The sequence below is a fragment of the Lepidochelys kempii genome, chromosome 2 (genome assembly GCF_965140265.1).
Source record: "Lepidochelys kempii isolate rLepKem1 chromosome 2, rLepKem1.hap2, whole genome shotgun sequence".
NCBI classification, from domain to species: domain Eukaryota; kingdom Metazoa; phylum Chordata; order Testudines; family Cheloniidae; genus Lepidochelys; species Lepidochelys kempii.
The window spans coordinates 16,409,219-16,436,980 of record NC_133257.1 but is presented as its reverse complement, the minus strand read 5'-3'; the positions used below and the strand labels follow the sequence as shown (position 1 = coordinate 16,436,980).

General features: G+C 41.6%; 1 protein-coding gene across 1 annotated transcript in view; it reads left to right on the top strand.

Moving 5' to 3' along the window:
* Nucleotides 1-27,762, top strand: part of TG (thyroglobulin) — a 204,143-nt gene that overhangs the window by 22,507 nt on the left and 153,874 nt on the right. Inside the window, exons 11-20 of the mRNA XM_073335054.1 lie at nucleotides 885-1,127; nucleotides 1,555-1,692; nucleotides 3,053-3,130; nucleotides 6,034-6,146; nucleotides 9,263-9,374; nucleotides 11,433-11,633; nucleotides 14,968-15,177; nucleotides 16,306-16,460; nucleotides 18,299-18,455; nucleotides 23,619-23,843. Coding sequence (XP_073191155.1) covers nucleotides 885-1,127; nucleotides 1,555-1,692; nucleotides 3,053-3,130; nucleotides 6,034-6,146; nucleotides 9,263-9,374; nucleotides 11,433-11,633; nucleotides 14,968-15,177; nucleotides 16,306-16,460; nucleotides 18,299-18,455; nucleotides 23,619-23,843 — 1,632 coding nt within the window. The remainder of the gene's footprint in view (nucleotides 1-884; nucleotides 1,128-1,554; nucleotides 1,693-3,052; nucleotides 3,131-6,033; nucleotides 6,147-9,262; nucleotides 9,375-11,432; nucleotides 11,634-14,967; nucleotides 15,178-16,305; nucleotides 16,461-18,298; nucleotides 18,456-23,618; nucleotides 23,844-27,762) is intronic.

Sequence of the window (27,762 nt, the reverse complement as noted above, 5' to 3'; positions counted from 1 at the left end):
TCCGCTAAACCGCTGAACAGCTGATCATGGCAGCCGTGAGGTGCTGGGAGGGAGGGGGAAGAACTGGTCAGTGGGGCCCACCAGCGGGTGGGAAGCACTGTCGGTGAGGGGAAGGAGCTTATCAATGAGGCTAATCAATGCTAAGCACCCACTATTTTTTTCCCGTGGGTGCTCCAGGGCTGGAGCACTCACGGAGTTGGGGACTATGCCCACCTATATATCATGTTGCTACCAAAGCAGTGGCGTTCTGCACTGCACCACTTGGGTAGATGAGCTGTGAGATAGCCCTGGGAACTAGAATCACCATCTTAGTTCTTCAAGTGCGTGGAGGAAAGGACAAAGGGTGGAAAACTTCCAATCCGGGAAAGAGCACACAAAAACTCAACTATGGGTTTGGGGGGGCAGGACTGGAAGAAGGGAGATATTAGATTAACACAGAGATATAGTTGCAGAGAAGCTTGCATGGATCCTGTTCACAGTATGCCTGTCTACAAGAAATGAGTAAAAGACAAAGTATAGAAAATGCAAATGACAGACCACATGCCAGTCATCACCTTGGACACTTAGCTTGTATGTTGTATCCTTTCTCCCAACCTTTGTGTTAACTGACTCAAGGCAGGGACTGAGACTTTCTGCCTGTTTACATGGAGCCTAGCACATTCTGGGTCATGCTTAATACAATAAAGAATAATAATAAATAACTCTTACTGATCACTTATTTCGGGGCGTGTGTGTACAGAGGATTTTTCTTTTAACTGATGCAAACCAAAGTAAATATAGAAAGAAATAAGAAATGTTAAGTAAGAGACTCTTGAATATGAATGTGTGAATCTTTACTGGAGTAAGATAAAGGTTACTAAAACAACCCTTTGCTGTACGTACAGGCCCTGGTGCATGCGAAAGTGTAAAGAAGGAAGCTATGCAGTTCATTGATGAAACAGAACAACTCATCCTAGCTTCGAATGGCTCCCACATTCCTTTGGGACAGAGCTTTTTAATGGCAAAAGGACTTCGACTAACAGACAACGATCTTCTTCATTTTGCGGAGACCTTTCAATCAGGGAACGCATTCTCTGAAAAGCTGTTGGCAGGAAGTGACTATGCAGTCCGACTGGCAGCACAATCAAGTAGGTTGGGAGGAGTAGAAGTTGGTAAAATTGGTTGAAAGTAAACCTTCGGAGAACAGGGCTTTTGCTTAAAGGGGAGTAGTGCACAAACTAGCCCCAAACATGATCTGTCTGTACTGGAGCTCTGTAGGCCAAAGTCAGCTTTGCTGAAAGTGGATGTAAATCCATCAGAGTTAATGAAGTTTCAACTGCTTACATCAGGGCTGAGTTTGACCCTTTTTCTTATGTAGCACAGCGGGTGACATTAGAATCTGGACATTTCCCATTCATTAAATTTCCCAGTGTCTTTGTAATATTTCCCCTTCTAAATAAAGGGAATAGAGTAGGGTGTCGTACATGTGCATTTTTAAATAGCATCCGTTTGAGGAATGGGTATAAGGAATTTGACCACATCCAAAATATCCTGGTTTGTTTATTTTTTTTATAGCCTTGCGTTTCTACTGGCGGAGTCACTTTACTTCAAAAGGTTCTGCTGGACAAGCTACGCTCCTGGGATTTCATCCTTACATTCCCCAGTGTGATGGCCTGGGGAACTGGGAACCGGTCCAATGCTACAAGAGTACTGGTGAGGCATCACTTGTGAAATACTCACTGCTTCTTGCTGAGATGAGTAAAGGCAGGTCAGACTGACATATAATATAATAAAATTAGAAGAAATAACATCACAAGTTATTTCTTAACCAAAAGTATATTTGCTGCATGTTATTTTAAATATATATCTGCATTGCTAGGAGAAAGACTATGGATGCAGCGTGAAGATAATTGGCCAAATTCTGCCCCTCTGGCTCTCTGTTGTGAGGAATCCCTGGGTAGCAATAAGGCTGGCATACCGGGCTTTATCACCCATACCCTTCCAAGTGTAGGGAGTATTCCTGGGGGCCAGATATGGGAAGGCAATCAAATAGCCCCTTGAGGTCTGTTTTACCTGAAGTAATTTAGAACCATCTTTAGGCTAATCTAAATTGTGGCAGGGAATGGCTCGGCTGCCGCTCAGCTCTAGCTGGGCTTAGAGTCCCCTTTTCCCCTGACATTGGGCCCATTGTTGACTGCAGCTTGGCCAGACTGAGTGTTGCATGTTCATACAGCAACAACGGAAATAATATTCTGAACTTGCGTTATTTTGAAAATTAATTTTCTTATAAACCTTACAGGCAATCAGCCAAATTTTCACCCGACTTATTACGCTATAATAATTCAAGTGATTCCAGTAAAGTCTTGTGGGTTAACTGAGCCCAATGTGTTTGTGCGCTGATCACGTGGTTTACTCTTCAAAAAATATGCTGGACCGAATACAATAAGAAATACCCTGAATCTTCAGCTAAAGTACAAACCAGAGCCCTGATGCAGAAATTGGAAACTTTTTGGTTTTTCTTGCCAAAATGAACAACTGACAAAAAAAATTAATTTTAGGTGCAAAGAAACATTTTGTTCAACCCCCAAATATTTTTTTTTAGGTTTTGTTTTGTTTAATTCTGTGGGTATTTTTATCCTGTTAAAAATAATCTAGCTAAATTTAGAAACAAAATGTTGTTTCTAAGCAAAAAATCAAAACATTTCATTTAAAAAACGTTGACGCTAAATGTTTCAACTTTTTTATAACAAATATTTCTATTTTTTGGAGGAAACTATTAGCTGAATTTGTCCTGAATTCACAAATAATTTCGGTGGACCCAAAACTGCATTATTATTATTTTGGTGAATAAACTATTCATCCAAAAAATTCACCCAGCTTGCTCTTCACTGATCTGGATTGTGGAACTAGCCATTATATTGTTTTCATGGTGATGCTGCCATATGGGCTGTGTTCAGTATTCCAGCCAGCAACAACAAAATCCTCCTGCAGTTCAGATCAGCATGTGATAATAATAACAAAGGAAAGGGACATACATTTTTCTAATGTACGGCTGCTGCTATTTCTTGCCTAGGTCACTGCTGGTGTGTGGATGAAAGGGGACGCTATATTACAGATTCTCTGATCATACGCTCAGCACACTTCCCAAAATGTAAGTTAATCTTTTCTTCCTACAATTTTCCCTATTCTTAGCTGACACATGCATATATTTTAGGTTTTTTTAATTGAGATTTTTAGTAAATCACATATAGCATAACACAAGGTTGTTTTTTTAAAAAAACCTTCATAAAAGAAAGCAAAGGGAAGACAGATGTTTTGTTTTGTAGCTAGATGAACTGTGTGTGTCTGTCTCAAATATTTGGCAGACTATTTAGAACGTAAGAACAGCCATATTGGGTTCCTGGTTCATGGCAATGAGTTCCACAGGTTAGTTATGCGTTGTGTGAAAAAGTACTTCCTCTTATTTGTATTAAACCTGCTGCCCGTTAATGTCATTGGGTGACCCCTGTTTTTTGTATTGTGTGAAAGGATCAATAACACTTCTCTATTCACTTGTTTTCCACATGGCTCATGATTTTATAGACCTCCATTATATCCCCTCTTTCTAAACTGAACAGCCCTGCTCTTTTTAGTTTCTTCATATGGAAGCTGTTCCATACCCTTGATCATCTTTGTTGCTCTTCTCTGAACCTTTTTCAGTTCCACTCTTTCCTGTTTGAGATGGGTGACCAGAACAGGACACAGTATTCCAAGTATTGTGCGCCCCATGGATCTACATAGTGTCATTATGATATTTTCTGTTTTATTTTCTATCCCTTTCCTAATGGTTTCTAAAATACTGTTAGCCTTTTTGACCACTGCTGCGCTGAGTAGATGTTTTCAGAGAACTATCCTCGGTGACGCCAAGATCGCTTGCTTGAGTGGTAATTAGCTGATTTAGAATCCATCTATGTATATGTATAGTTGGGATTATTTTTTCCAATGTGCATTACTTTGCACTTATCACTGTTGAATTTCATCTGCCATTTTGTTGCCCAGTCAGCTAGTTTTGTGAGTTCCTTCTGTAACTCCTCAAGGTCTCCTTTGGACTTAACTGTCCTGAATAATTTTGTATCATCTGCAAACTTTGCTGCTTCTCTGTTCACCCCTTTTTCCAGATCACTAATATGTATGTTGAACAGCACAGGTCCTAGTACAGATTTCTTGGGGGATCCCACTGTTCACCTCTCTCCATTGTGAAACTGGCCATTTATTCCTACCTTTTGTTTCCTATCTTCAACCATCAGTGATACTTGAGATGACCTTCCTTCTTATCAGTTGGCTACGTAGTTTCCTTAAGAGCCTTTGGTGAGGGATCTTGTCAAAGACTTTCTGAAAATCCAAGTCCACATATTGACTGGCTCACCCTTCATCCATATGCTTGTTGACTCCCTCAAAGAATTCTGATAGATTGGTGAGGCATGACTTCCCTTAACAAAAGTAGAACTGACTCTTCCCAACAAATGTTTTTCTGTATCTGATAATTCTGTTGTTTGCTATAGTTTCTACAAATTTGCCCGGTACTGAAGTTAGGCTCAGTGGCCTGTAATTGCCAGGATCTCTTCTGAAGCCCTTTTAAAAAATCTGCAATATTTGACTTCTACATTTACCCTTTTGCTTGATAGAATTTAGGAATGGATGTGTTTTTTTTCAAGGAAGTCTTTTACTTTATTCCTCAGAAATTGAATCTACAGTGTGATTAACTGGGCTAATGTGTATGTGCACTCCTGCACTCTATTGCACGGAGTTGGGATGCTCTGCTGAGCTTCAGAGGCCCTTTACTGCTAACATCAAATAGCAATTCTTGGCCTTGATGTAGCAAAGCATTTAAGCATGTGTTTAACTTTAAGCACGTGAGTAGGTCCCTGACTTCAATGGGACTTGTCACATATTTTAAGGTAATCATGTGCTTACGTGCTTTACTGAATGGGGGTTGTAACTCGAATGGAAAAGGCATAAGCTTTTGGAGTATACAGATTTGAGTTCTCTCACTGCTCTTGTTGTGAACTTGCAGGTGGCATGGTCTGCAGAACACTGATAATAATGAAAACTTAGGTGGCTATAGATTTGTTTCAACAGAGTGTAATTTCTTTTGCATCTGAGATGCATTCCTTTTCTGTAGGACCTCTCAAATTCTTTCAATATCTAGGAACCATGTTACTTTTCCCACTTTTAAACTGGGTGAAACACATTTGGTCTTTCCATATTGCATGGCTGATAATACTGAGTTTTCTGCCAGGAGACATAAAATTTGAAAAACCTGGAATATTTTCTCTTATGATTCCATTCATTGTGATTTAGTTTCTTGGTCAGCTCCAAGACATGTGTTTGTAGGTTCTGATTTTCTTTGAATAGGTGCCAGCAGAGATTATTGGGCCAACTCACCAGAAGTCAATGAAGTTATTTGGGGGATGAATTTGTCCCATTACCACTTTGTCCTTGTTTGTTTGCCACGTTTGCTAATATAGGAGGCAGAATTAACACTTAACAAAGCATTCACATGGCAGCTGCCAATCTGAGACCATGGGATAGTACAATGAAGATGTGTATGAGATCTGAGATGTTTAGGGTGACCATATTTCCCAAAAGGAAAACGGGGAACACTGTGTGGGGCTTGCTCAAAGCCCCCCCACACACACTTCCTGCCAGGGCTGGCCCAAGCTGCTTGCCCAACCCTTGCTTGCCCCCCTGCATGAGGCTGGGGTTGCTGCTCACCCGAGCCCTGCCTGCCCCCTGTCTGAGCCCTGCCTCCCCCTTGCACAGGGCTGGCATTGCCGCTCGCCCACCACACATTCCTCCACACTTCACATTTTGTCAAACGCGGCATTTGTCCTGTTTGCTCTTGCCAACTGATCACTTTTGCCAAAAAAGTCAGGATGGACAGAACTTAAAAAAGTGTCTGTCCTGGCCAAAACAGGACATATGGTTGCTCTAGTCATATGCTGCCTCATTCAGGAAGGCATGAGGAGATCAGATTTATGTCCTTCATGCAGCCGTACATTTTCTCTCTCAAAGGCCAGACATCATGTCAGCGATCTCGAGCCAATGCGTTAATTTCCAGCTGGAAACAGAGCGGCTCAGAGCTCAGCGCTACTGCTGCAGACTTGTTCATCCCCTCCTGTCTTGAGGTAAATGAGTATAACTGGGGGATGGGGAGAGAAGGGGCAAACTGAGCCTTCTGTACCTTGTTTAATGCCCTGGCAAGGACATAGGCAATTGCAGTTCCTGTGCTGAGGCGCTTCTGCCACACACCCCCGGGGGTTCACATCACCCTTCAGGTGGAGGCATGGAGGTAGGATGCTGAGCAGGGTCTGTGCCCAAAGGAGAGTAGGTGTCACCCTCCTTAAAGGATGGCTTAATGTGCTGGGGAGGAGACCGTGTCTCCTGAGCTGCCATTCCGGATGAAGCTTTCCCTGGACAATGTGACTCTGCTCTGGCCCCAATGAAGAAATGTGCCTAAATGACACTATTCAGTTAACTGAATTTTAAGAGGAACTTTCCGATGATTTCTTCCAATGGAGGGGAAGATTTGGGCCTCAGAGACAAAAATCAGTTCTGTCTGGCCCCAGGACAGGCTCCGCAGGGCTTTCTAGTTATATGACAATGATCCAAATGGGGCTTTGAAGAAGGGGACAAAGGATAAAATGTAATTTTAAACCCAGGCTTTTATAGGATTTCCATATGAATTCTTTGTAAAGGTAAGTGCTGCTTCTCTCAGGGCCCAGTTTTCTCTGCTGAATCAAGCTTGTGGGCTTAAGAGCAGCTTTAATTTGATTTTTGTGGTTCATCTTGTCACTGCTTTCTTCCATGAAACTGGAAGATGTTTTTCACTGTAAGGTCCCATTGGAAGAAAATATAAGGGATAAAGGATTTCAGGAAAGCAGGAAGTTTCTCAGGGAGACACTATTAAAGCCACAACTGCAAACTATCCTGATGCAAAGGAAAAACAGGAAGAATAAAAGGAGGCCAATATGGCTCCATCAGAAACTTCTAAAGTGGAAACATGGATGAATTGCTAAAGAGAATTACAAAGGATAGCACCAGCATATAGGAACCTAATCAGAAAGGCCCATAATGAGTTACCCCTAGAAAGTAACCCTTCTGCCAGGTGGAGCCAGGAGCAACCAGGGCTGTGTTCAATATCTAGGGGTTCCTTTCCACTGTTACAACACAGAACCGGCTTGAGCGCCCACCAAGTAATCTGGGAAATTTATACACCACCCCTTGGGAACCTCTGAGAGGCAATACTTCCCCACTTGCATAAACATAAACCATGAGTAAAAGACCCACCCCCAAGTAGGTTGGGCAGTGTCCTTTCCCCCTCAGGTTCTTAAGTCCAGAAACCCAAAAGTCCCTTTCACATGCCCGACCCTTCTCTGCACCCCTCTAACAGTTGCTGTCCTTGGTCAGTGCAGACCCAGAGTTCAGAGGTACATCTGCAGAGTTCACCTCCCCCACAGGTGGCGTAAAGAGGTACCTTATTCACTCTGCTGCTCGGGCACTCGCTCTCTGCCAGCTACCCTGCTGGCCGCCTGCTTGCTGCTTCCACCAGCCGCCTGCTCACTGCTCTCGCCGGGCCTTTCCACCAGCTGCCCTGCTGGCTGCTCGTCACGGCCCTCCACCGCCGCCCTGCTGGCCACCCGCTCGCTGCTCTTGTCGCACCTCTCCACCAGCCTGCTGCCCGCTCATTGTGCCTCTCCGTGGCATTAGCCACTTGTTCACCTGCTGACTGTCAGTCACCTTCTGCTGCCACCTGCCTCTCTGCTATGACCTTTGCGCTCCAGTCTCTTAGTAATGTTCAGCTCTGTTCAGACTGGACAGAAACACTGCCCCATCTCCAGTGATTTCAGCTCTCAATGTTTTTTAGCTCTTAGCAGGCAGGGCAGAAAATTGGTTAGTCTCTAAGGTGCCACAAGTACTCCTAGTCTTACCACAAGTGATTTCAGCTCCGATTGAGCATTTAACATAACAAAGAGGCTCCTAATGACACCTATTTAGCTCTATTCTTTGAACAGTGGGGAGGAACAGGTTAAACCCTTGATGAGTGCAGCCTCCTGGTTGGATATACCTGTACCCAGCCCTCTTACTTTCACAGGGCTCTGACATGTGAACCCCTGGCTTAACGAGGTTCTTTCAACTGAAGGTGGCCTCCTCATTTGGGACAGGTAAAGCATAGTCCTGCTTTCCTCTGTTCCTACAATAATTACAACATTGGCAACCATATTTCACTACCCCTGCATTCAGTAATAAGGAGATTTGTACCCAACACCAGCCAAAGTTGATCACTTTGACACCACCGTATCTGCTGAATATGTAGGCAGAGCAGGAGCAAATGGATTTAAATAAACACAACCAAATCATTCCCCCTCCCAGCTAGTTGTCAGGGAAGCATTCATTCAGACTCTGCTTGCACAAGAAACATAAAACAACGTTCTCAACCAGGGGTCCATGGCCCCCTGGGGGGCTGTGAGCTGTTTCAGGGGGCTGTGAGGCCCTGCAGCTGAAACCCATGCCCCAAGCCCTGGCACCCCCGTGGGACTGAAACCAGGAGTGGAACTGTGGGGCTGGAGCCCCATCGCTCCCCACGGGACTAAGACATAAGACTCAAGAGGTCATTGTAGCATTCTTCTTGATGCTGGTGAGGCCTCACCTGAATTACTGTGTCCAGTTATGGGTGCCACACTTTAAGAAAGATGTGACAACTTGGAAAGAGTCCAGAGGAAAGCAACAAAAATGATACAAGGTTTAGAAAACCTGACTTATGAGGACAGCTGGCCATGGTTTGTGTTGAGAAAAGACCTGATAAAAGTCTTCACATATGTTAAGGGCTTTTATAAAGAAGTTGATGACCAATTGTTTTCCATGTCCACTGAAGGTAGGTCAAGAAATAATTAGCTTAATCTGAAGCAATGGAGATAGGGTAGATATTAAGAACAACTTTCTAACTCTAAGGGTAGTTAAGTTCTGGAAAAGGCTTCTAAGGGAGGTTGTGGAATCCCCATCACTGAAGGTTTTAAAGCACAGGTTGAACAAATACCTGTCAGGAATGGTCTAGGTTTACATGGTCCTGCCTCAGTGCAGAGGGCTGGACTTGATGACCTCTTGAGGTCCTTTCCAGCCTTACATTTCTATGATTCTATGGCCAAGGCTTTTGAAATGTGAGTTCTGTTGCACATTGCGTGTTAACAACATCTCTGTGTAAAGTACATCATCCTATAGTGACATTGTAATTTGTCCATCTTAGACTGGAGAATATACTATGCTACAGAAATCAGACACAGATACTTGGTGTGTGGATCCCACGTCAGGAGCCATAATACAACACAGCAGCAAGGATTCAGATGGCAGCCCCCAGTGTAAGTACTGGTATTCACCAACTTGCTGGCTAAACCATTTTGAAACTCAACAAGCTCCAGGCTCGTGAGATTCCACAGTTGCTATGACACCCCAAAATTGTGCCCTGTAGCTCAGTGGAATAGGGAACAGGCCTATTTGGACATCTGGGAACCTTTTATGTTTTTAAAAGACAGGTATGAATCTGTCCCTTTTGCCTGTGCCATTTAGGGCTTTCAGTACATTAAAATACATTTAGTTTTTTTATTAAAAAAATTTCAAGATGCCTTCAATACGTCTTGCTACTGGCTGAATAAATCTTTACAAATAATTTATTTAACAAATTTTGCTTTTTTATGTTTGCAAATTGTCCACAAAAAAGATTGTAAAACCCTTGAATTTATTCTTTTCGCTGAAATTGTTTGTGAATAATTTCTGCTTTCAGACTGTTCATTATCAGTGGATTGTGAATATACACAATTTACATATGCAAGAGTACAAGCTTAGTTCCCAGTTCTGCAAGATCTTACATCTATGTAATTTTACGTACATGGTCAGTCCCATTGAGTAAGAAACAGGCTGAACACTTTGCCCCAAGCTGGGATTGAGTTGATTGGAACTATTCATGAGTGTATGGTTACGTGTTCATAAGTGTTGGCAGGGTTGGGAGATTAAAATTAGATTTTTTGTGTGTATTAGTGTTAATAAATAGAGCTTGTTGGGAATCTTCTAATGAAATATTTTGGTCAGAAAATGCCAATTTGTCAAAACCAAGACAGTTCACAGGAAAGAGTTATAGAATCATAGAATATGAGGGTTGGAAGGGACCTCAGGAGATCATCTAGTCCAACCCCCTGCTCAAAGCAGGACCAATCCCCAATTTTTGCCCTAGATCCCTAAAATGGCCCCCTCAAGGATTGAACTCAGAACCCTGGGTTTGGTTTTCATGGATCTCCAGGTTCAAAATAATTAAACAAATAAATCTGGGGAACAAAAATTTGAAATTGATGAAACATTTCCAAAATGATAAATTAATTTTTTTTGGTTCAAAATGACTTTTTGTTTGAAAAAATTAATTATTTTATATTTAGGCTTGACAGAATTCGATTTTTATTTTTTGTATAATTTTGATGGATAATATCAATGTCTATCTTTGATCAAAATTTTAATCAGTCAAAATGTTCATAGTTGCTGTAAATTATGGTGTGTGTGAGTGAGGCAATGAGAGGGCAGACAATAATTATTTAATAACAGTAGATTTTGAAATTCAAAAAGTTAAAGCTCTGTAAAAACACAAATGGTCAACATCCTATGTCAAAGTGTACAAAGTAAATATCCTTAAATCAGACTCCAAAAGGTTCTCAAGCAGCCTTTTTTTTTACTTTGACTATCTGTAAATTTTGATTATTATTGATGGAAATATTTTTCATAAGTTTGTGAAATTAATGTTGACTGATATTTACTAATAAACAAACTACTCCCTCCAAGCCTCTTTATACTAAAATAAGGATTAAAAAAAAAGAATAAGTTAAATATATAAAAAGGTCAAAATCAAAATGTAACATTTTGAAATGATTAAAATGAAACATTTTTTACTGACATGATCCAAAAAAGTTTGATTATTGGTTTGCACAAAATTTTGAGATTTCAACTATTTGTACCAGTTCAGCCTGGGAATACTCATGGAAAGTGAACACAGAAAGTGCTCAAGCACAGTTAAAGCAAAACTGTTTTAAATATGAACAAATATCAGTATCATCAGTACCGTATTTATACAAGATCCACTTTATGAAGATTCAGATAGCTTGCATATTAATGGTTCAAAATGGCAGCATTTTGTAGAGATAATAAAGTCCCATGTATATCTATACTGATACAAACTTAACTATGGTCTCATGACGATTTGTCCATTATAATCTCTCTGTTTCCTTCAGCAATAGCCCCAAATTTAAAGTACCATTATGGTAAGATGTAGTGTTTTGGACAATTACTGGACATTACTGAGGTTCATTTCTGTAGTTGCTCAGAGTTTCTCCTTTTCTGCTCTTCTTTCCCTTGTAATCAATCTCTTGTCTTTAAAGGTCCTGTTTTCTGTAGTATGCTGAAGTCCAAAGTTCGCTCACGAGAAATTGGCAAAGGATACATCCCTCAGTGTGAAGGGGACAATGGGAACTTCTCACCAGTGCAGTGCGACCAGGATCAGGAAAGCTGTTGGTGTGTCTTTGAGAATGGAGAGGAGGTGCCTGGAACACAAGTAAGAGGAGAAAGGCCAGCATGTGAAAGTGAGTTGTGGCAACAGTCAAAATAACTTTTACACAAGGTTCAGATCCAGAACAGGACCCTGATCTAAACTTCCCCAACATTTAGCTGTGTTGAGATTTAAGGTTCCTGTTCAATCTATTATAGAGATTTATTTTTATTTAAATATGTATTTAGAGGCTCCAGCCAGGCTGGGCACATTTTCCAAACTTCCTGAAAGTTCAGAGGGTTTTGTTAGGTTGAACAGGGGAGAGGGCTTTTGGATTCAGTGGCCAATCTTAGTGATAAAGAATAGTCAAGACAGATGAGTCAGTTATGCTAATCTAAGAACCACCCTGAACACTTTGCCCAATACTTGAACTGAGCCCAGTCTCAGCCTGCCCTTGGAGTGAAAAAAATTTAACTGGCTGGGGAAAAAAAGGTGTATTTCTGCAATTCCTACTTTTGGGCTTTGACCAGGATGGTAAAGTATATTGGCCAAAACACTACATGTTCACGGTGTATTTCCTGCATCACCAAAGCCACAAAGATCTGCAATTCTGTCAAGATTTCCAGCATGATTTCAGAGAGGTTTGGATAAACTTAATTTCCAATAACTATAATAGATTCCCCATCACTGAATTGAAGCGGAACAAATTAAACATTTTTCAATAATATGGTCCAAATTGCAATGATAAATTCACAGAAATTAGATCTAGAAAAATCTCTTTACAGCCAGAATTATCCCCTGCTGGATAGTCTTATGCTCTTTGTTCTGTTTTTGAAATGAATGTTGTTGGTAGATTTAAAAAGACCAACCTACAAGAAAGTATTTAGGATTCCCTATGTGATTCTGGGATTTGCAGAGTTCTCCCATATCTAACTATTTCAACACAGGGCTGCTGCAATGTATGTTAGTCACATGGATGAATCCTTGGAAACTTGGAAGCGAATGTACTATATTACATTGCAGCAACAGAGCATTCTGTAGGAGAGATCTTGTGAGAAATCATGACGTTTAGGGAGCCTAGGAAGCCAGGATGCTTTGAGAGCGCCGGGAGAGCAGCAGGGAAAGGTGGAACAGCTTTCGACAGGCTCCAGGAAGAGCATGAGTTGGCAGAAAGGACGAGTGGAGAAGATCCAAACTAGATCCTAATTCTGAAGTCCTTTCTCTGTCCTTTCTCCCATTGAAGGTCAATAGTAGTTTTCCCTGAGTATGGGCTGAAAATGGACTTCAGAAGCTACACTCGAAGATGTTGGCAGGTTTTGCATGGGTGCTAGGCTCCAATTTTGGAGGCTTCAATGCCCACTAGGTTTTTCTCCATCTCTAATGGATCCAGGCACAAGAGTGATCAGTAACAATTCATGATTTAGATACTTCTCCAGCCCCAAATTGTTAGAAAGACGTATTGTAAAATCTCAAGAATAGGTTTTCTTGCAAGATTTCTGTTACCTTCTGGTTATGGTCAGGTTATGAAGATACCCTGAGAACAACCTTTCTCCTGGAATTTTGTCACATCTATTTCTGGAAGCGCAGAAAAAAATAATTAAAAAAAGGATAAAAAAACGTTAATGGAATGTTTTTGCACTTAAACATTTTGGTTAGAGTTTAGGATGAAGGTTCAGGGGGTTCTTACATTCCTACAAGTGGCTTGTCCATCCAGCCTGTAACTCCTTGTTGTTAAGAGCTCTGGAATAGGCCTGAGAAGTAGCCCAAGTCTTTATCTCTACCTTGGACATATTTCCAAGATGGGAAGATGGCTTGTCAGCAGATGAATAGTGGGAGAGTACAATAAATCCATATTCCTATATCAGAAAAGACAGCAGTAACTTTCAAGTGCACATTGAATACAATATGGTTTTTATTAGACCAATCAGTTCCATAATAGCTGGGTTCCCATAGCTCATTTTCTGCCTCCATATAATAGAGTTTGATAGAATCCAATATTTTCTTGTTGATGTGTATGTCATGTTAATTCCAAGTATTCTTCATATTCTGCACCATCCACATTCCAACTTTCCACTACTGATAAATGGAGTGGGGCAGAAAGAGAGACGGAATGCCCTGAGTAAATTCAGACGCAAGTCCCTGGATGTGACTACTTTCCTAGGTAGATCGTTAAAAGTGCTGGGGAGAGAGAAGTCAACATTCTATTTAGTGACCATTAAGCCACAGGGATGAATTGCCAGTGACGGGATGGATGGTGAAAGGCACTGTTCATTCCTCCAACAACAACAAATGGGCTTCAGACATGTAAGAATGACAACACGCCCTTTCTCTTGTGAGCTGCTGGTCAGACTAACAAGAATGAGGAAGGAGCTGGAGGCTGGACCAAACAAGGAAGTTACTGACTGGGCTCAGTAATGAGGGACCCAAGTTGAAACCTATATATGATACAGAAAATACAAAGGGAGTACAGCCAACAACTCCAAATGTTACGTTCTTTGGGGAAAATTCTGCTCTTGACACACCAGCACACCCCATTAGAATTAACCGTACTGGGCCAGTATAGATGAGAGCACAATGTGGCCTGTTGGTTGTGAAAAATATTAGAGCAATACAGAAGACAACCGATTGGTTTTACATTGACCTGTGTGAAGAGCTATTAATAGAGGTTGCCCTAAACGCCTACGATGACAACAGTTAAACTGGTGATGATAGAAATTACCTGTGTTATGTGTTAGAACTGATGGTGTTGTGCTGACGATTGTATTTGTCTCCAGAAGTCTCAGCTCTGGGAGTTTGTAAAGCAAGCAACCACCTCCTTTCCTGGCCTCTGGCTTTGGGCTTATGAGCTGATCTGGAATCACTAAGAGGATAGGCAATCTTGCAATGACCTTTTTACTGAGATATAGTACACTTCATTTTTTAAAAAGGTGCAGTAAGGGAAACTTGTAAAGTAGCATAAGAGCTGGAAATTAAGACAATGAGCAACTGATATTCTTCTCTTTGCTCCACACCATAATGTTAGGCACTGAAGAGTGACAGGAAGAGGAGGTGCTATGACACAGTTAGTGTTTGGGAAAACAAGCTATATTTGGCAAGCAAATGAGCTTTCTGATGGGAGGTCAAGAGAGCTGGATGAAATTGATATGAAGGCCTTTCCACTCTAATGGCCAAATATACTTTCAAGCCATGCATGCAGTAGTCTCTGACTACATCCCAGTCCAATGATCACTGAAGTCAGTGTAAGTCCTTTCATTGGCTTCAAAGGGCATTGGATCAAGACCATTGACATCAGTGGGAACTACATGCCTAGGTCTAGCACACTGTGTGTGCTCCCCTTGGAGGTGATGAGGGTTATTTGGAGAGTTTATCCTGAATGAATGTTTCATAGTTTTATCTTTCACATGTTCCTTTTCTTCCTATCTTCCCAGGTCCCCAATGCCTCCTGCCTTTCAATGTGTCTTACGTGGTCAATGGAGCACTTTTCTGTGCAAACATCTCTGATCAAAACCAGCGTTCTCAGAAGTGCCAGCTGATTTGTCGTCAAGGCTTCCATAGCGCCTTTTCCAATGCGACATTCCTGTGTGATAGAGAGAGTCGCCGTTGGATCTCAGAACCCCCCCTCTCTCAAAGCTGTCAGAGTAAGTACAGCTGCTACAGAGGAGTGTTCTCTTATTTAACCAGAGATCAATGTTTAGAAGCCACCCATGTTTAGTTCCTGCACCTTCACCAGGGATGATGCAGGGGAAAGTAAATAGATTTAACAGAAGATGCCCTCATTTTAATTACAGTAAGAGGAGAAAGTAATTAGATCTGTGGTTTCTAATTAAGATGTGCAGTAGGTCGATCTTGCTCTCTGTCTTCATCCTCATCTTCAACTTTGCCTTTCAGCTGCTCCCATACCTGGAACAGTCCTCTTATTTTGTAATAATAGAGATATAAATAGATGGATATTTAATCTACATGCAGATTTTTCTCTGTAAGTGAAAAGACATGGGTGTCATGAAATGGCTCCGATGGAATCACTTGCTTCTGAAAGAACAGATGAGTCCCAGATGTTTGAATCTGGCAGAACTCAAATGTTTATTTGCATAATCAAGTAACTTTGTTACTTCTGTGTCTTTCTGCAGCAATCTGTTCCCTAAGGTTATTGCCATCTTCATTGGCTGCGGCGTGGTGTTTTTGTTGTGTTCAAGAATAAAAATCACCTCGTATCTTGGAAGCTGCATGTGTCGTTCTGAACTCATGTGGCCAGTTCTTTCTTACTACTGGCCTTGACAATGATTTGGACAGAAATGGGGTCCGATCAAAATGTCAAAGCTGAACACTACCGAAGTTTGAGGTAATATGGATCAGATCTGGAACTCAACTTTGCAGCTGACCCTTGTCTCTACAATAGGCTGGTTTCAAACATTCCTACCCACAACAAAGCACACACCCCAGCACGCACACACACACACACACACACACACGGCCCACCACCCAAAAAATAAAATGAAAAGTTAAACACACTTGGATCTGGATTCTGGTCTCAATCTAAAATTTGATCCATCTTTCATCCTAAGCCTAAGCAGTTGTCTCTCTTTATTTTTAAACATGTTCTGAATGACTTTAGTGTTTGCAGAACAGAGGTTGATGCAAGATCAAAACTTGGCTTGTGGTGTCAATGGCTTTCCTATACCCCTCACCTAGGTAATTTTGAAAGGCAGCTTTGGTACATGTTGTGTCATAAATATTAAGGGTACTAAACACCCTTTTTTCTTTTTCAGAACTCCAGTTATTTCAGAATGTCCAAGCTCAAACACACTTTGAGCTATTGCTGCCTTCTGAGAAGTCCTGCAGCTCTGACTACGCTGGTTTACTGCAGGCATTCCAGATCTTTATATTAGATGCATTGAAGGCCCTTGGTTTCTGTCACATTCAGGTATTTTACTTCTCTTTTTCTGGATGGGTGAAAAAAGTGTGCAGCATCTTATGTTCTGGACATGAAAAGGTGGAGACAAAAAATATGGGGTCTTATAGATAACCCATTTACAGCTGTTCACAGACCAAAAATCTCCCAGTGATCATTTAGAGTCTGAATTTTTCCACAGACTTCCAGGACTTTAAACAGACTTTCAGCCACGGAGAAGAGTGAGCAGGATTATATTCTGACTCATGCAGCATCAGCTAACATTACACATTATAATAAATCTCAATGTTAGGACATTTATTTTGATAATCAGGGTCAAATTGACCATTCTTGAATTTCATTTCATTACTAGTATGTTTTCTCATAGGTGGTCTTGCCTAAATGTGCAGTGCAGTGGCTTTCTCCGAACTATGATATGCTTCTCTTATGTTAACCCTTTCTACTGTGTGAACTTCAACCCTTTGTGGAAGACCAGCATAAGGCCTATGCATTGCTTAAGTGGTACATAAACACTATGACAGCCCTTTGCAGAAGGGTGAATTTCACTCCACCATGCATAACAATTATTTCATTTCATACGCAAAATTCCAGTTCTTCTGCTGTCTCTTACCTGTTAAGGTTTCCTACAATACAAAATTAAATCAGTATTAAATATGGAATATGAACCAGTTTGATACTTACAGTATTCCATTAATGCTGCTTAAAATTGTTGCTGTACTGTGGTGGGCAGCTTCAGGTCAAGCTGCAGATTCTTCCTGCTTGATAGACCTGTTCTACTATAACCAGCATGACATTTACAACAATTACCCTACCCCCTCCAGTCCACTCCCACAATACCAGTGAATCCTGTTACAGCTGGGGTGTGAGTGGTCTGGCCTAGTGGGTGGAGACAGAGTTAGGTCTAGTGGGTAGAGCTGCAGCCAAGGATCAGAGCTGGAGTTGGAAGCCAGAAATCAGAGCCAAAGTCAGAAACCAAAGCAAGGTGAAGGAACAGGGTCTGTCATAGCAGCCAGCTGGGGATCTAGCTAGGTGCACAGACAACTTCCAGGTTTCCCCTCCAGTAGCGTGCCTGGACCAATCAGGAATCCGGGGAGCACTGCCAGGCAGGTTCTCTGTGGGTGGCATATCCTGTGGTGCTTGACCCCATGAGGCTCATAGCCCGTCAATCACTACTCTGCCAGAGCTCTTGAGGGGTGGCACTGATGTGGTAGTTTCTCAGCAACCAGTGGACCCAGGTTTTAGCCCCGCACCTACCTAAGGCTGAGATGCGTATCATCAGAAAAGAGAAAAGGTAAGAAAATTCCATGGAGCCTACTAGGAACCTTGCCATGCCAGTCAGATAAACTGGAAATTACTCAGACATGAGGGTGAGGGGCCCGGTTCAAAAACCTTAGATAGGGAGTGAAATCTCCTGTGTGTTGCGTTGTCTATGCCACAGATATTGTGACAAAGGAAAATCAGTTAAGCAGTCTTAGTCTGGTACAAGTAACAGTAAATACAATAAGTATAGTAAGCGCAATACATCTTAGAGTCAATATCTGGTTTGTATATAAAAAAGATCTTGGATAAAAATGTCAAAAGCATCCAAGTGATTTAGAAGCCTGAGGTCCATTTTGAAAAGGGACTTAGGCACTTAGGAGCCTAACTCTCACTGAAAGTCCATAGGACTTAGGCTTCTCAATGCATAAGTCATTTTAAAAATGGGACTTAAATGATTCTGAAAACATCTCCTCTTGTCAAATGCTTGTTTTGAGCACAGGCCTGTGTAAATATTCTGCTACAGAGGCAGCAGGGAGGGTGAAAAGGCCGCAAACCTTAAAATCTGTCTCTTTTTAAAAATTATTATTAAGGTAAATACGTTTGGAAACCCGGGCTCAGTTTCTGTTTGCGATGATTCTGCTGTGCTGGTGGAGTGTTTGAGTGTGGACCGACTGGGGGTGAACGTCACATGGAAAGCTCAGCTTGAAGGCATCCCAGCAGAGGGTCTCCCAGATTTACATGATATTGGTATGTCTTTCCCCCCACCCCCCGTTGATGTTTCTATTTATGTAGCCTGTTTGGCTGTTAATTCTACTCCTATGCCTACTCCTGGGAGAGAATAATGAGCTTAAAAACTGTCAGGAATGCCAAATGGCATTGGGGGGCAGTCCTGGAACGTTTTTCCCCTCACTCTGAATTGGAGTTGAAGTTTAAGGCCTTCAAACTTTGGCTCTGAGAAGAATCAATACATGCCTATTTTCAGGCTGTGACTACATTATGAAAAGGAATCATGTCTGAATATACTTATTAAACAGGGCTCCACAACCGAGCCTCCCTCAGCTGGTGTTGAGAATTGTGTTTCTGACATGGGCAGGCTCATGCCAGCTGTTGCACTGCACTGGTCATGTCCCCAACAGCAGGAACAGCTGTGTTACATGTGACTTGAGTTGGACTCGGTGGAAGCCATAGTTTGCACCTGTTGTCAAACTTCCTCCCCAATACTGTTGTATTCTATATAGGTTCTTATGCTGCCTTCATCACCATAGTATCTGCGTGCCTAACTCTTTACATCCTAAATCCTGTGTCAAGTACGCACAGTCCATCACTGTGGTTGCTGAGTCAGGTACAGAATCAGGGTAAGGCAATCCTTTCTTGACTAGAAGCTGTGGACACTGCTGGCCTCTACCAACGTAGAAACAAGAGACAGAGCATTTATTCCAAGCTCAGGTGTGCCTCATGCTGGCCTGTCTGCAGTATTGTGGCTTTGGAATGCCATTCCCAGCATTTAAAAACCAACAACCCTCCTCCACAAATTCCCTCTTCTAATTTGGGAATGTCAAGACTCCATGTGCCTTCCAGATCGGAACTGAGTTCAGAAGTCTTTAGAACTTGGCTCTGAGTGGAGTGGTTGTGTGGTTACCATACAATTACACGGTCTGTTTGTGTTTACATCCATTTGGGGAAACATGAATATTAAATTGTTTGCGTATGGTGGATCAGCGTACAATTATGTTCAGTTTTATATTCAAGTTTATTCTGAAAAGTCTTCTAGAGTATTGAGAATACATTTTGTCCCTGTCCACGCTACAGTTCCCCCCCCCATCTTGAAATGCTTTTCAGGGAATGATTGAACACTACAACAATACAGATGAAAATATGAATTTAGCCTGAATTGATGTAAAATGTCCCATTTTTCTCATGCTGGAGCTATTCTATACACCTGAATGACTGCAAGGGGAGAAGAAAGGTCAATTAAAGTTGCACCAGCTTCAGTTTCTTACTATTGTAACTGTTCCCTGCACACTCACAGAGAAGCATCTTGGTTCTCCTGTCTGCACCTTGGCTGCACTGTATGTACAGTTTGTGAAGACAAGAAGAATTTTCACCTGCATCCCTGGAGCACAAAATAGCTTCACAAGAAGGTGTTCCTATCATGACATAGTCAGTAGCATTACAAAACATTTCCAACAATTTTTCTTCCTCTCTTCTTTTTGTCTTGAGGATGGCTTACTATCCCACTGGAATCCAAGGACCCAGAAGTTCTTAGATGATTCACTGATCAGAGAATCTAGGGATTCCCCAGTGGCATAGCAACTTCCATAAAACTATTCTATCCACTGTATCAAAGGCTATACAATTCATGATTTAGTTGGGGATTGGTCCTGCTTTGAGCAGGGGGTTGGACTAGATGACCTCCTGAGGTCCCTTCCAACCCTGATATTATATGATTCATATAAAGCGGTGACTGCCATTTGACTGGCAGTTCTACAATGACATGGAGGGTTACTATTTGATGTATACATGATGTCTCCTGTCAGAACCTCGTCTGTTCTTGTCTTAACTTTGAATCTACCAATTTCTTTATTCTGTCTAGAATAATACGTGTAAATACCTTACTTGGGATAAACAGCAATTGAATTCCCCTCCAGATTTTACACTGACTGAGGTTTCTTTTCTTTGGTAGCTTCATTATATAACCGTTTTTCCATTTGTTTGGTATTTTTTCTTCTTCCCATATCTTTTGTAAGAGGCCTTTCAAAATATTTACTGTGTTCAAGTCGTTGACTGTACTCTCTATTTCTGCTCTGCGGCTAGGACTTAATTTGACATCCCGATCTTCTCCTTCTTTTGTACCTGGGGGATTGGTCACTGACTTGCTATTTAGTAGTTGACTAACGTACTGTCTCCGTGTATTTAATTGTTCTGATTACTTTGTTTTTAAGTTGCCCTTATTGCCTTTAATTGGTTGGTTGGTATTGCTTTTCTTCCTGACAACTGTCTAGTGATGTTGCAGAGTGTTTTCATGTAATTTTGTGCTACAGTGATCTATGCATCCTCTGCCATTTTGTATATAAAGTCTTGTTTGTCTTTCCTAACACTCTTTTTAGCCTCTCTTTCTTTATGGCATATTCCTCCTGGAGTCACTGTATCTGTGTTCTTGTTTTTGCTTGATTTAGTTTAATTTTCTGTCTTTCTTCTATTTTCTTCCATGTATCCTTATATAACCATTCATTGCGATGTTTATTCCTGAATCCCCAGTGCTTCTTCACATGTTTTAGTGAAAGTTTTCTTTACCTGTTTCCATTTGTGTCACCATCTCTCTTCTAGGTATATTTGAATTGAGTTGGATTGAGTTTGTTGAACTGAGCTGTGTGTGTGTATGTCTAAATTTCCTTAAGTTACAGATCATATTAATATGTTGCAGCAGTCCTTAGAACTATCATATTAACAGATTCGTAATTTAGTTTTATATAACTATAACTAACTAACTATATATATATAGTTATATATACTAAGTTACAAATCTGTTAATATGATAGTTCTAAGGACTGCTGCAACTTATTAAAATGATCTGTAACTTAAGGAAATTTAGACATGTGCTTGGTGATTTGATTTTCTGTTGCTTTCCTACATGAGAATTCCCTCCAGCTGTCATTTAGAGATTATTTTTCTTCCGCTGCTGTAGTTTTTTTTTACTGGAAAATTCAGAGGGGTATCTGCATGTGTAAGAGACTAAAGCTGTTTGTTCATGCTTTCAATTATTTAGACAATTTTTGGCAAAATCATTTGCAGAGAGCTAATTGTTATATGGCAAATTCTAGTTACCTGCCATTGATCTCAATATTATTCTTTATGTCTGGGATTTAACACAGCTGTTGATTCAATGTGTATCTCAACATTGGAAAAATGTATTGGTAAAAATTAAAGGAGCTGTTGCAGTGAGGACATATGCACTTGGCCCTCTGTTGCCCTAGCATAAGATCTGTGCATATGAAACACTTCAACCATAAGTGAAACTTAAGTGGTGCATAAGCCTTTTGTAGATCCTGTGCACGTGCGTGAATTTCATCCACATATCATAATAACTTATGGACTATGGATAAGAAAGTGGGGTCACCCATATACGTGTGCTGCAGGTATAGAGTGTTCTTGCAGAATAAGCATAATAATACTACAGTCTCTTCAGTGCAGCCATCTGTACAGAGTTGCGTCATTAGCTGCCTGCACCTAGTTGTGAAATTTTCCCACTTAGTTTAGTCGGAAAGATACTCCTAGGTTACAGCACATAGTTGGGAAACTAGACACAGAAGACTGCAGAAGTACAATGATTGATTTGAGTTGGCTGCTCTGCTGAAAATAATTTTACTGTAGGATGCACGCTTTCGCAGACCTAACTCTCTGTTTATGCACATTTTGCTGTCTTTGAAAACCCAGCATTCACAGTCCGGAAGCTGTCGTTCCATTCAGGAGAACCCAAGTACAGTACAAAATGTACTCCTGGGATGCTTCCTGTTTGCTGTATTACCACCCTGGGCATCAGTTATAGCTATTCGGAGGCCATTTGGAAGCTCTCAACTTGCAAATTCATAGCAACAAAATCCATGAACATTTCAAATGAAGCCATAAAGCTTCTCAGCAAGGGTTAGCAAACAAAATCTCCTTCAAGAGCCCTGCTCTGTCTCTCTTTTGGCCCATCGAAACCAAAGAATCCACACATACTTAGTGTAGGAGACTGTCCTTACAGAAGCAATAGGATAGCCAGGTTGTTTGGTCACAGAATAAAGGAAAGGGAAGGATACTCGCGTTCCCCTGGAAGGCAAGTCTCCAATTAATCTTTATCCTGAGCTACAGGGCAGAGGGGCTTGGTCACCTCTGCACAGGTAGGTATCCAATCTGGCGCCGCAGGGCAGTAGAGGCTGGTTGCTACACTGTTAAAGGTCAGGAAGTCATTTGCCACTCCCCACCCCCGCCCGAGTGTGATCTGGCTTCTTTTTTTATCTCCTTCCTCTGAAGCATCAGGGATGGCCATGGCTGGAGATGAGTCACTGGCTGGGGTGGGCCAGCACTCTGAAGTCTCACCAAGCATTCTCTGTCTCAGGAGCTTGGCTGGCTGGTTCTTGTTCACATGCTCAGATTCTAATTGGTCACCATATGTGGGATCGGGAAGGAATGTTCCCCCAGGTCAGATTGGCAGGGACCTTGGGGGTTTTTCACCTTCCTCTGCAGCATGTGGATGTGGATGACTTGCCAGGGTTATCCGGATATATCTCACTTAATTGGTTCCCTGACACTGCAGAAGCCTTGAGCATTGATGCATCTTGGTCCCTCCTATTCTTTGCCTGTGGCACATAATAGCTTAGTCTCCTGTGGGCTGTAATACTTTGATCTAATTTTGGTTGTTGGGTTTAGGGTCCAGGTGCTGGGTGGTGGAGGTGGCCTGTGATATACAGGAGGTCAGTCTAGATGATCTAGTGGTCCCTTCTGGCCTTAAACCCTATGACTCTATGATTCTAAGAGAGAGAAAGCAATATCCACTGAAACAATGTGTACAGGTTAAATCTGATGATCCAAACCTCAACTCTCTGAAATTCATGTTATCCTGAACTGGATTCTGTGTCCCAAATCTGATAGAAGACTAAACATTGAATTTTGTTCATCTGAAATGCCAATTACCCAGAGGTGTTACTAATGACTGGTTAGTGTTTGTATTAAATAGCACCAAGCACCCCCAACCAGGTTGGGGCCCCACTGTGGAAGCATTATACAGATGTCTACACATCAGCTGTTCCCTGAGGCATCTGGAGAATCTGAATCTATCTGTACCTTTTCTATAAAGCTTATCAGCCTGGTATTATTTTTTTGCATCTAGATCCAATATCATGTGTGCTGTTCTATTTCTTTTTCCTTTAGAAAAAGCAATTGTTGGGGAGAATCTCATTGGACGCTTTGTAGCACTGATTGAAAGTGGTGGCTTTGTGCTACACTTGGACTCCAAACGGTTCCCAGCCAATACATCCATTCATTTCCCCCGAGATGAAGATTTTGACCTATCTCCCAGTGTTCAGCTCGGATGCAGGAGTGGATTTCGAAGAAGTTCATCTCTTGGGAGAGCAATCCCAAATTCCCAAGGATGTGGTATGTTCCCTTTTGACTTTCCCTCCTTTGTTGCTGTGGCTACTGTGAGTCAGCGCAAAGTTACAGTTGGAACATTAACAAGCAACTTTCATTGGCACACTTCTCCGGTGTCCGTCTTTAGCTGTGGGTGGGATGTGTGAGGCACCAATATGAATTCAAGGCCCTCACTACTCCTGTGCTACTTTTGCTATCCCTAAAGTGCAGTTACACTCTGAAAAGTGACTCTCTGCAAAGGGCAGCATTAGATTCTGTGTCTGACCCTCAGACTTCATCTGAAATGTGCTCAGTTTATAAATAAGAAGATCATGTTTTTGGAAGTTCAGCCTGGTATCTGAAAGTCAGGGGAGGCTCTTTCTGGCTTGTGCACCACCACTAGTAATGAAGGCTCTGCTAAAACGTCTGGTGGTGATGCATGAACCAGAATAGAATCCAGCTCACTGAGCAGCTGCAGAGGTGCCAGCAGTCCTGGGATCTTGTATTCCTGGGCAAAGTCCCAGGCAGCTGGATGAGCCAGTACAAGACGCAGATGGAAGTTCTCTCAGCCCCGGCCAACACACAACTTAATTGCAGCTCTGCCCCCTTATTCCCCTGCTGTTAGGTTTCTGTATCTCCTTCTTTCCTGGACACTGACTCACGTTCCCCCTAGTTCCCCTTCCCTTAGTGACTTTGCTCCTTCTGTCATTTCCCCCCACTATTCCTGCATGCTCCAGCCCTCCAGAAACTCTGACCCCTCTCCACTCTCAATGGCCCATTGAGCCCCAACTTCCCCAGGGCCCACATCTCCCAGCTGGACAGAAATTCCTCAGAACTACGGGGTAAGAGCAGGGACAGCTATCCTCTGGTACAGGAGCAGGAGATGGGGTTGGCCAGTCTCCTGATGCAATGATACTCTTGGTGTGGCAAACTTCAGCATTGCCTTGCTAATTTTTGAAAACTGTACTGACCGTGAATAAATTCATATGAAGACAACCTGCCAGAATAAACTTACAGTGCTCTGTTTTCATTGGGAGAATTCCCCTATGGGTGGCATATTACAGGGGCAACAAAAACACTGAAAGCTGCTTGATGTCACTATGGTCAAACAATCTGACTGGTATAAACAGGGTGAAATTCACCCCAGTACAGAGAGCCTATGCACAGCTTAACTCCCACCAAAAGTCTGTTTTGAGGGCTGTGAGTGGTGCAAAGAGGTGAATTTCACCCAGAAGGAGCACATCTGCAGAGTGAGATGGTGCCATTCTGCCACAATCCTTTGTCAAACCCCAGACACCCTTTGTTTGCTTTTCTGGAGCCTGAAGGGAGTTCACTGTTATGTCCAAGAGCAGAGAATAAAAACAGTTATGCCCTGGCTTTACCACACCAGATAATACCGACAACATCTTTAGTTAGTTTCAGTCCCATATTGCTCCGTTTAATGTTCTTTATTAAAAAAAAAATCGCAATGCCTTACAATGCCAGCTAAGTAGCTGGCCTGAAAACACAAGTTGGAGATTTTATTTTTAAAGTTCTGAACATGCTGCAGCCCTCTGATGCTTTTTATATCTTAAAGAGGAGAAAAAAACCAACAATAACAATAAGTAACCAGATGATAAGGAGTGACGCTCCTACCTTGCTGTCAGTGGGAATACTGGCAAAACATTTCTTTTTCTTTGTTGTTTTAAAAGTTATATGAATTTTAGTGCTGGTGAAAGGTTCTGGGTTGAAAGCCCTGGTGTCTGGTCTACACTATAAAGTTGTAAAGCTTTCACTACAGGATAGTTAAAGCAGTACAACCCCTCTTATGGTGGCTATAGTTGTACTGGTATAAAGATGCTGTTATACCTATTCATGTATGGAAAGAGGAATAAGCTATCCTGATGTAACTGCATCTACCTTAGGGGTTATATCAGTATGACTATTTTAATAAAAAAAAATTCACACCCCTAACCAAAGTAGTTATACTGGTACAAAAACTGTGGGTTTGTCTTCACTAGGAGAAAATGTGTTCCTAACTCATGTCAGCTAACATGTAGTCACCTAAAGTCTATGGGGAAGCCTAGGATCTTATTAAAGGGGAAAAGGCAAAATGCCACATTTATTGTGAATGCAGAAAGAATCATAGTAAGCAATTATAGTTATAGCTATAACATTCCATTCAATTTCATATTTATTCACACATTCATTCATACGTACACACAGGTTCTGCAAAGTTGTTTTCATAGTTACTAGCCTTAGAGTTGCTCATGCCAAGCCACTGGCCAGGTGGCCTGGACATGAGGAGGGAGCAGGGCCTTGTCAGATGCTCATCTGTTGCTCCTGGAAGTTGGTTTGCAGAATCAGACCCCAAAGTTCTCACTTTCTAGAGTCCATTTTTATAGGAATTTCTCCCTATGCCAGTCTATGGGAATTACTTCATCATGCTGTTGCTGAATCATTCAGCAGATGGCACATTCCTGATAGCTCCGTGCTGCTAGATGTTATCTTGTTCTTTGGTTCTCCCATTCTTGAGGCTGTTGGGTGGATTCCAGTCTGCCCTCCGGGGGTCCTCTGGTTGTTTCCACTTGACGCCTTCTTCAGCCAATGGACACTGGATTCTTAGGCTGGCACCTCCCTGATCATTCAGTTATTATCCACACCAAGCACTCATCCATATACATCCTCTATCTCTATTTTAATCACAATTGTTAACAAAGCGAGATAAATACAACAAAAGGGTGGGGAGTCTCTGGGTGCTGTTTCTGTTGTTACAAAGTATCGCTTTGAGTCTCTCTCTGTGTGAGTAGTTGTTACAAAGTATTGCTTTGAGAACAGACTCAGTTTTAGGACCTACTAACACAATTAGCAGCTTGCAAGTTTCACACAGAGAGGGAGAGAAACAATAAAAATAAGAGACCAAGAGACGTCTTAATTAGCGATACCCTGGAATTTAAACTATGGGGAATCAAACTCATTTGTGATTTTAATACAGAACTTCTTTAATATGATCCAACACTGGAAGTTGCTACAATCTTTTAGTCATGGGTGTCAATTTTATTCTGGGGGAATGTAATCAAGATATTTGGACAGCCTGGACTGTACATCTCCTGGGTTTCAGAAGTCTGAGTTTTGCTCAGCTCAGCATTCTGCAAGGGACTGACAGACCACCAAGCAAACTTAACTTGGTGTTAAGGTAATTTTTTGCCATTGAATTTAATGGAATTCAGTGCACAGAGCAGAAGGACTTTTAAATGTAGTGGACCTTTTATACCTATCATGTATAAATACTACAGAAAGTGAAGATCAGGAATATGTGTTAGCTGTAGCATTAAAAGTACAATTAATTTTGATGGCTCCTGTTTTGTATTGTGGTGATTCACCCAAACTTGAGAAATGGTCAACTGCCTTTATAAAAGAATGTCTTAATGGGCTTATGAAAGAACTGTTGAGTGGGGCAAAATGCTTCATGGTCCAGCTTTTATAGGGATTTTATTTTCTAGTTCTTAGTCTAGAAATGCAGCTGTGCCATTACTTGGTGAAGCCAGTAGGTCATGGCCTAGGAGTCTCTAAACACAGGTTTTAGCAGGTAGAAACTCCTGAGTTCTTATCCTGATTCTGCTATTGTATGTTGTTTATGGTTACTAACTATTAAGCATCACAGATATGCCTTATGGCAAGTCATTTATCCTCTCTGGCTTAGTTTCCTCATACGTAAAATGGGGATGATGATAATATTAGTAACTTATTACTTAGGAGTCTTTGTAAAGTGCTGTGAAGATGAAAAAAACTCCATCTGAGATCGATTCTTCAGTCAAAACCTCAATAGATTTACCTTTACATGCAAAATATAATTAGCAGTGAAAGCCATTTTCATTGCTCTTTTCTCTCTTTCCTGGTCCAGTTGGTTGTTGAGCTACAAAATATTTTCTCAGGTCCTGAGCTTATTTATTTAATTAGTTGTTTT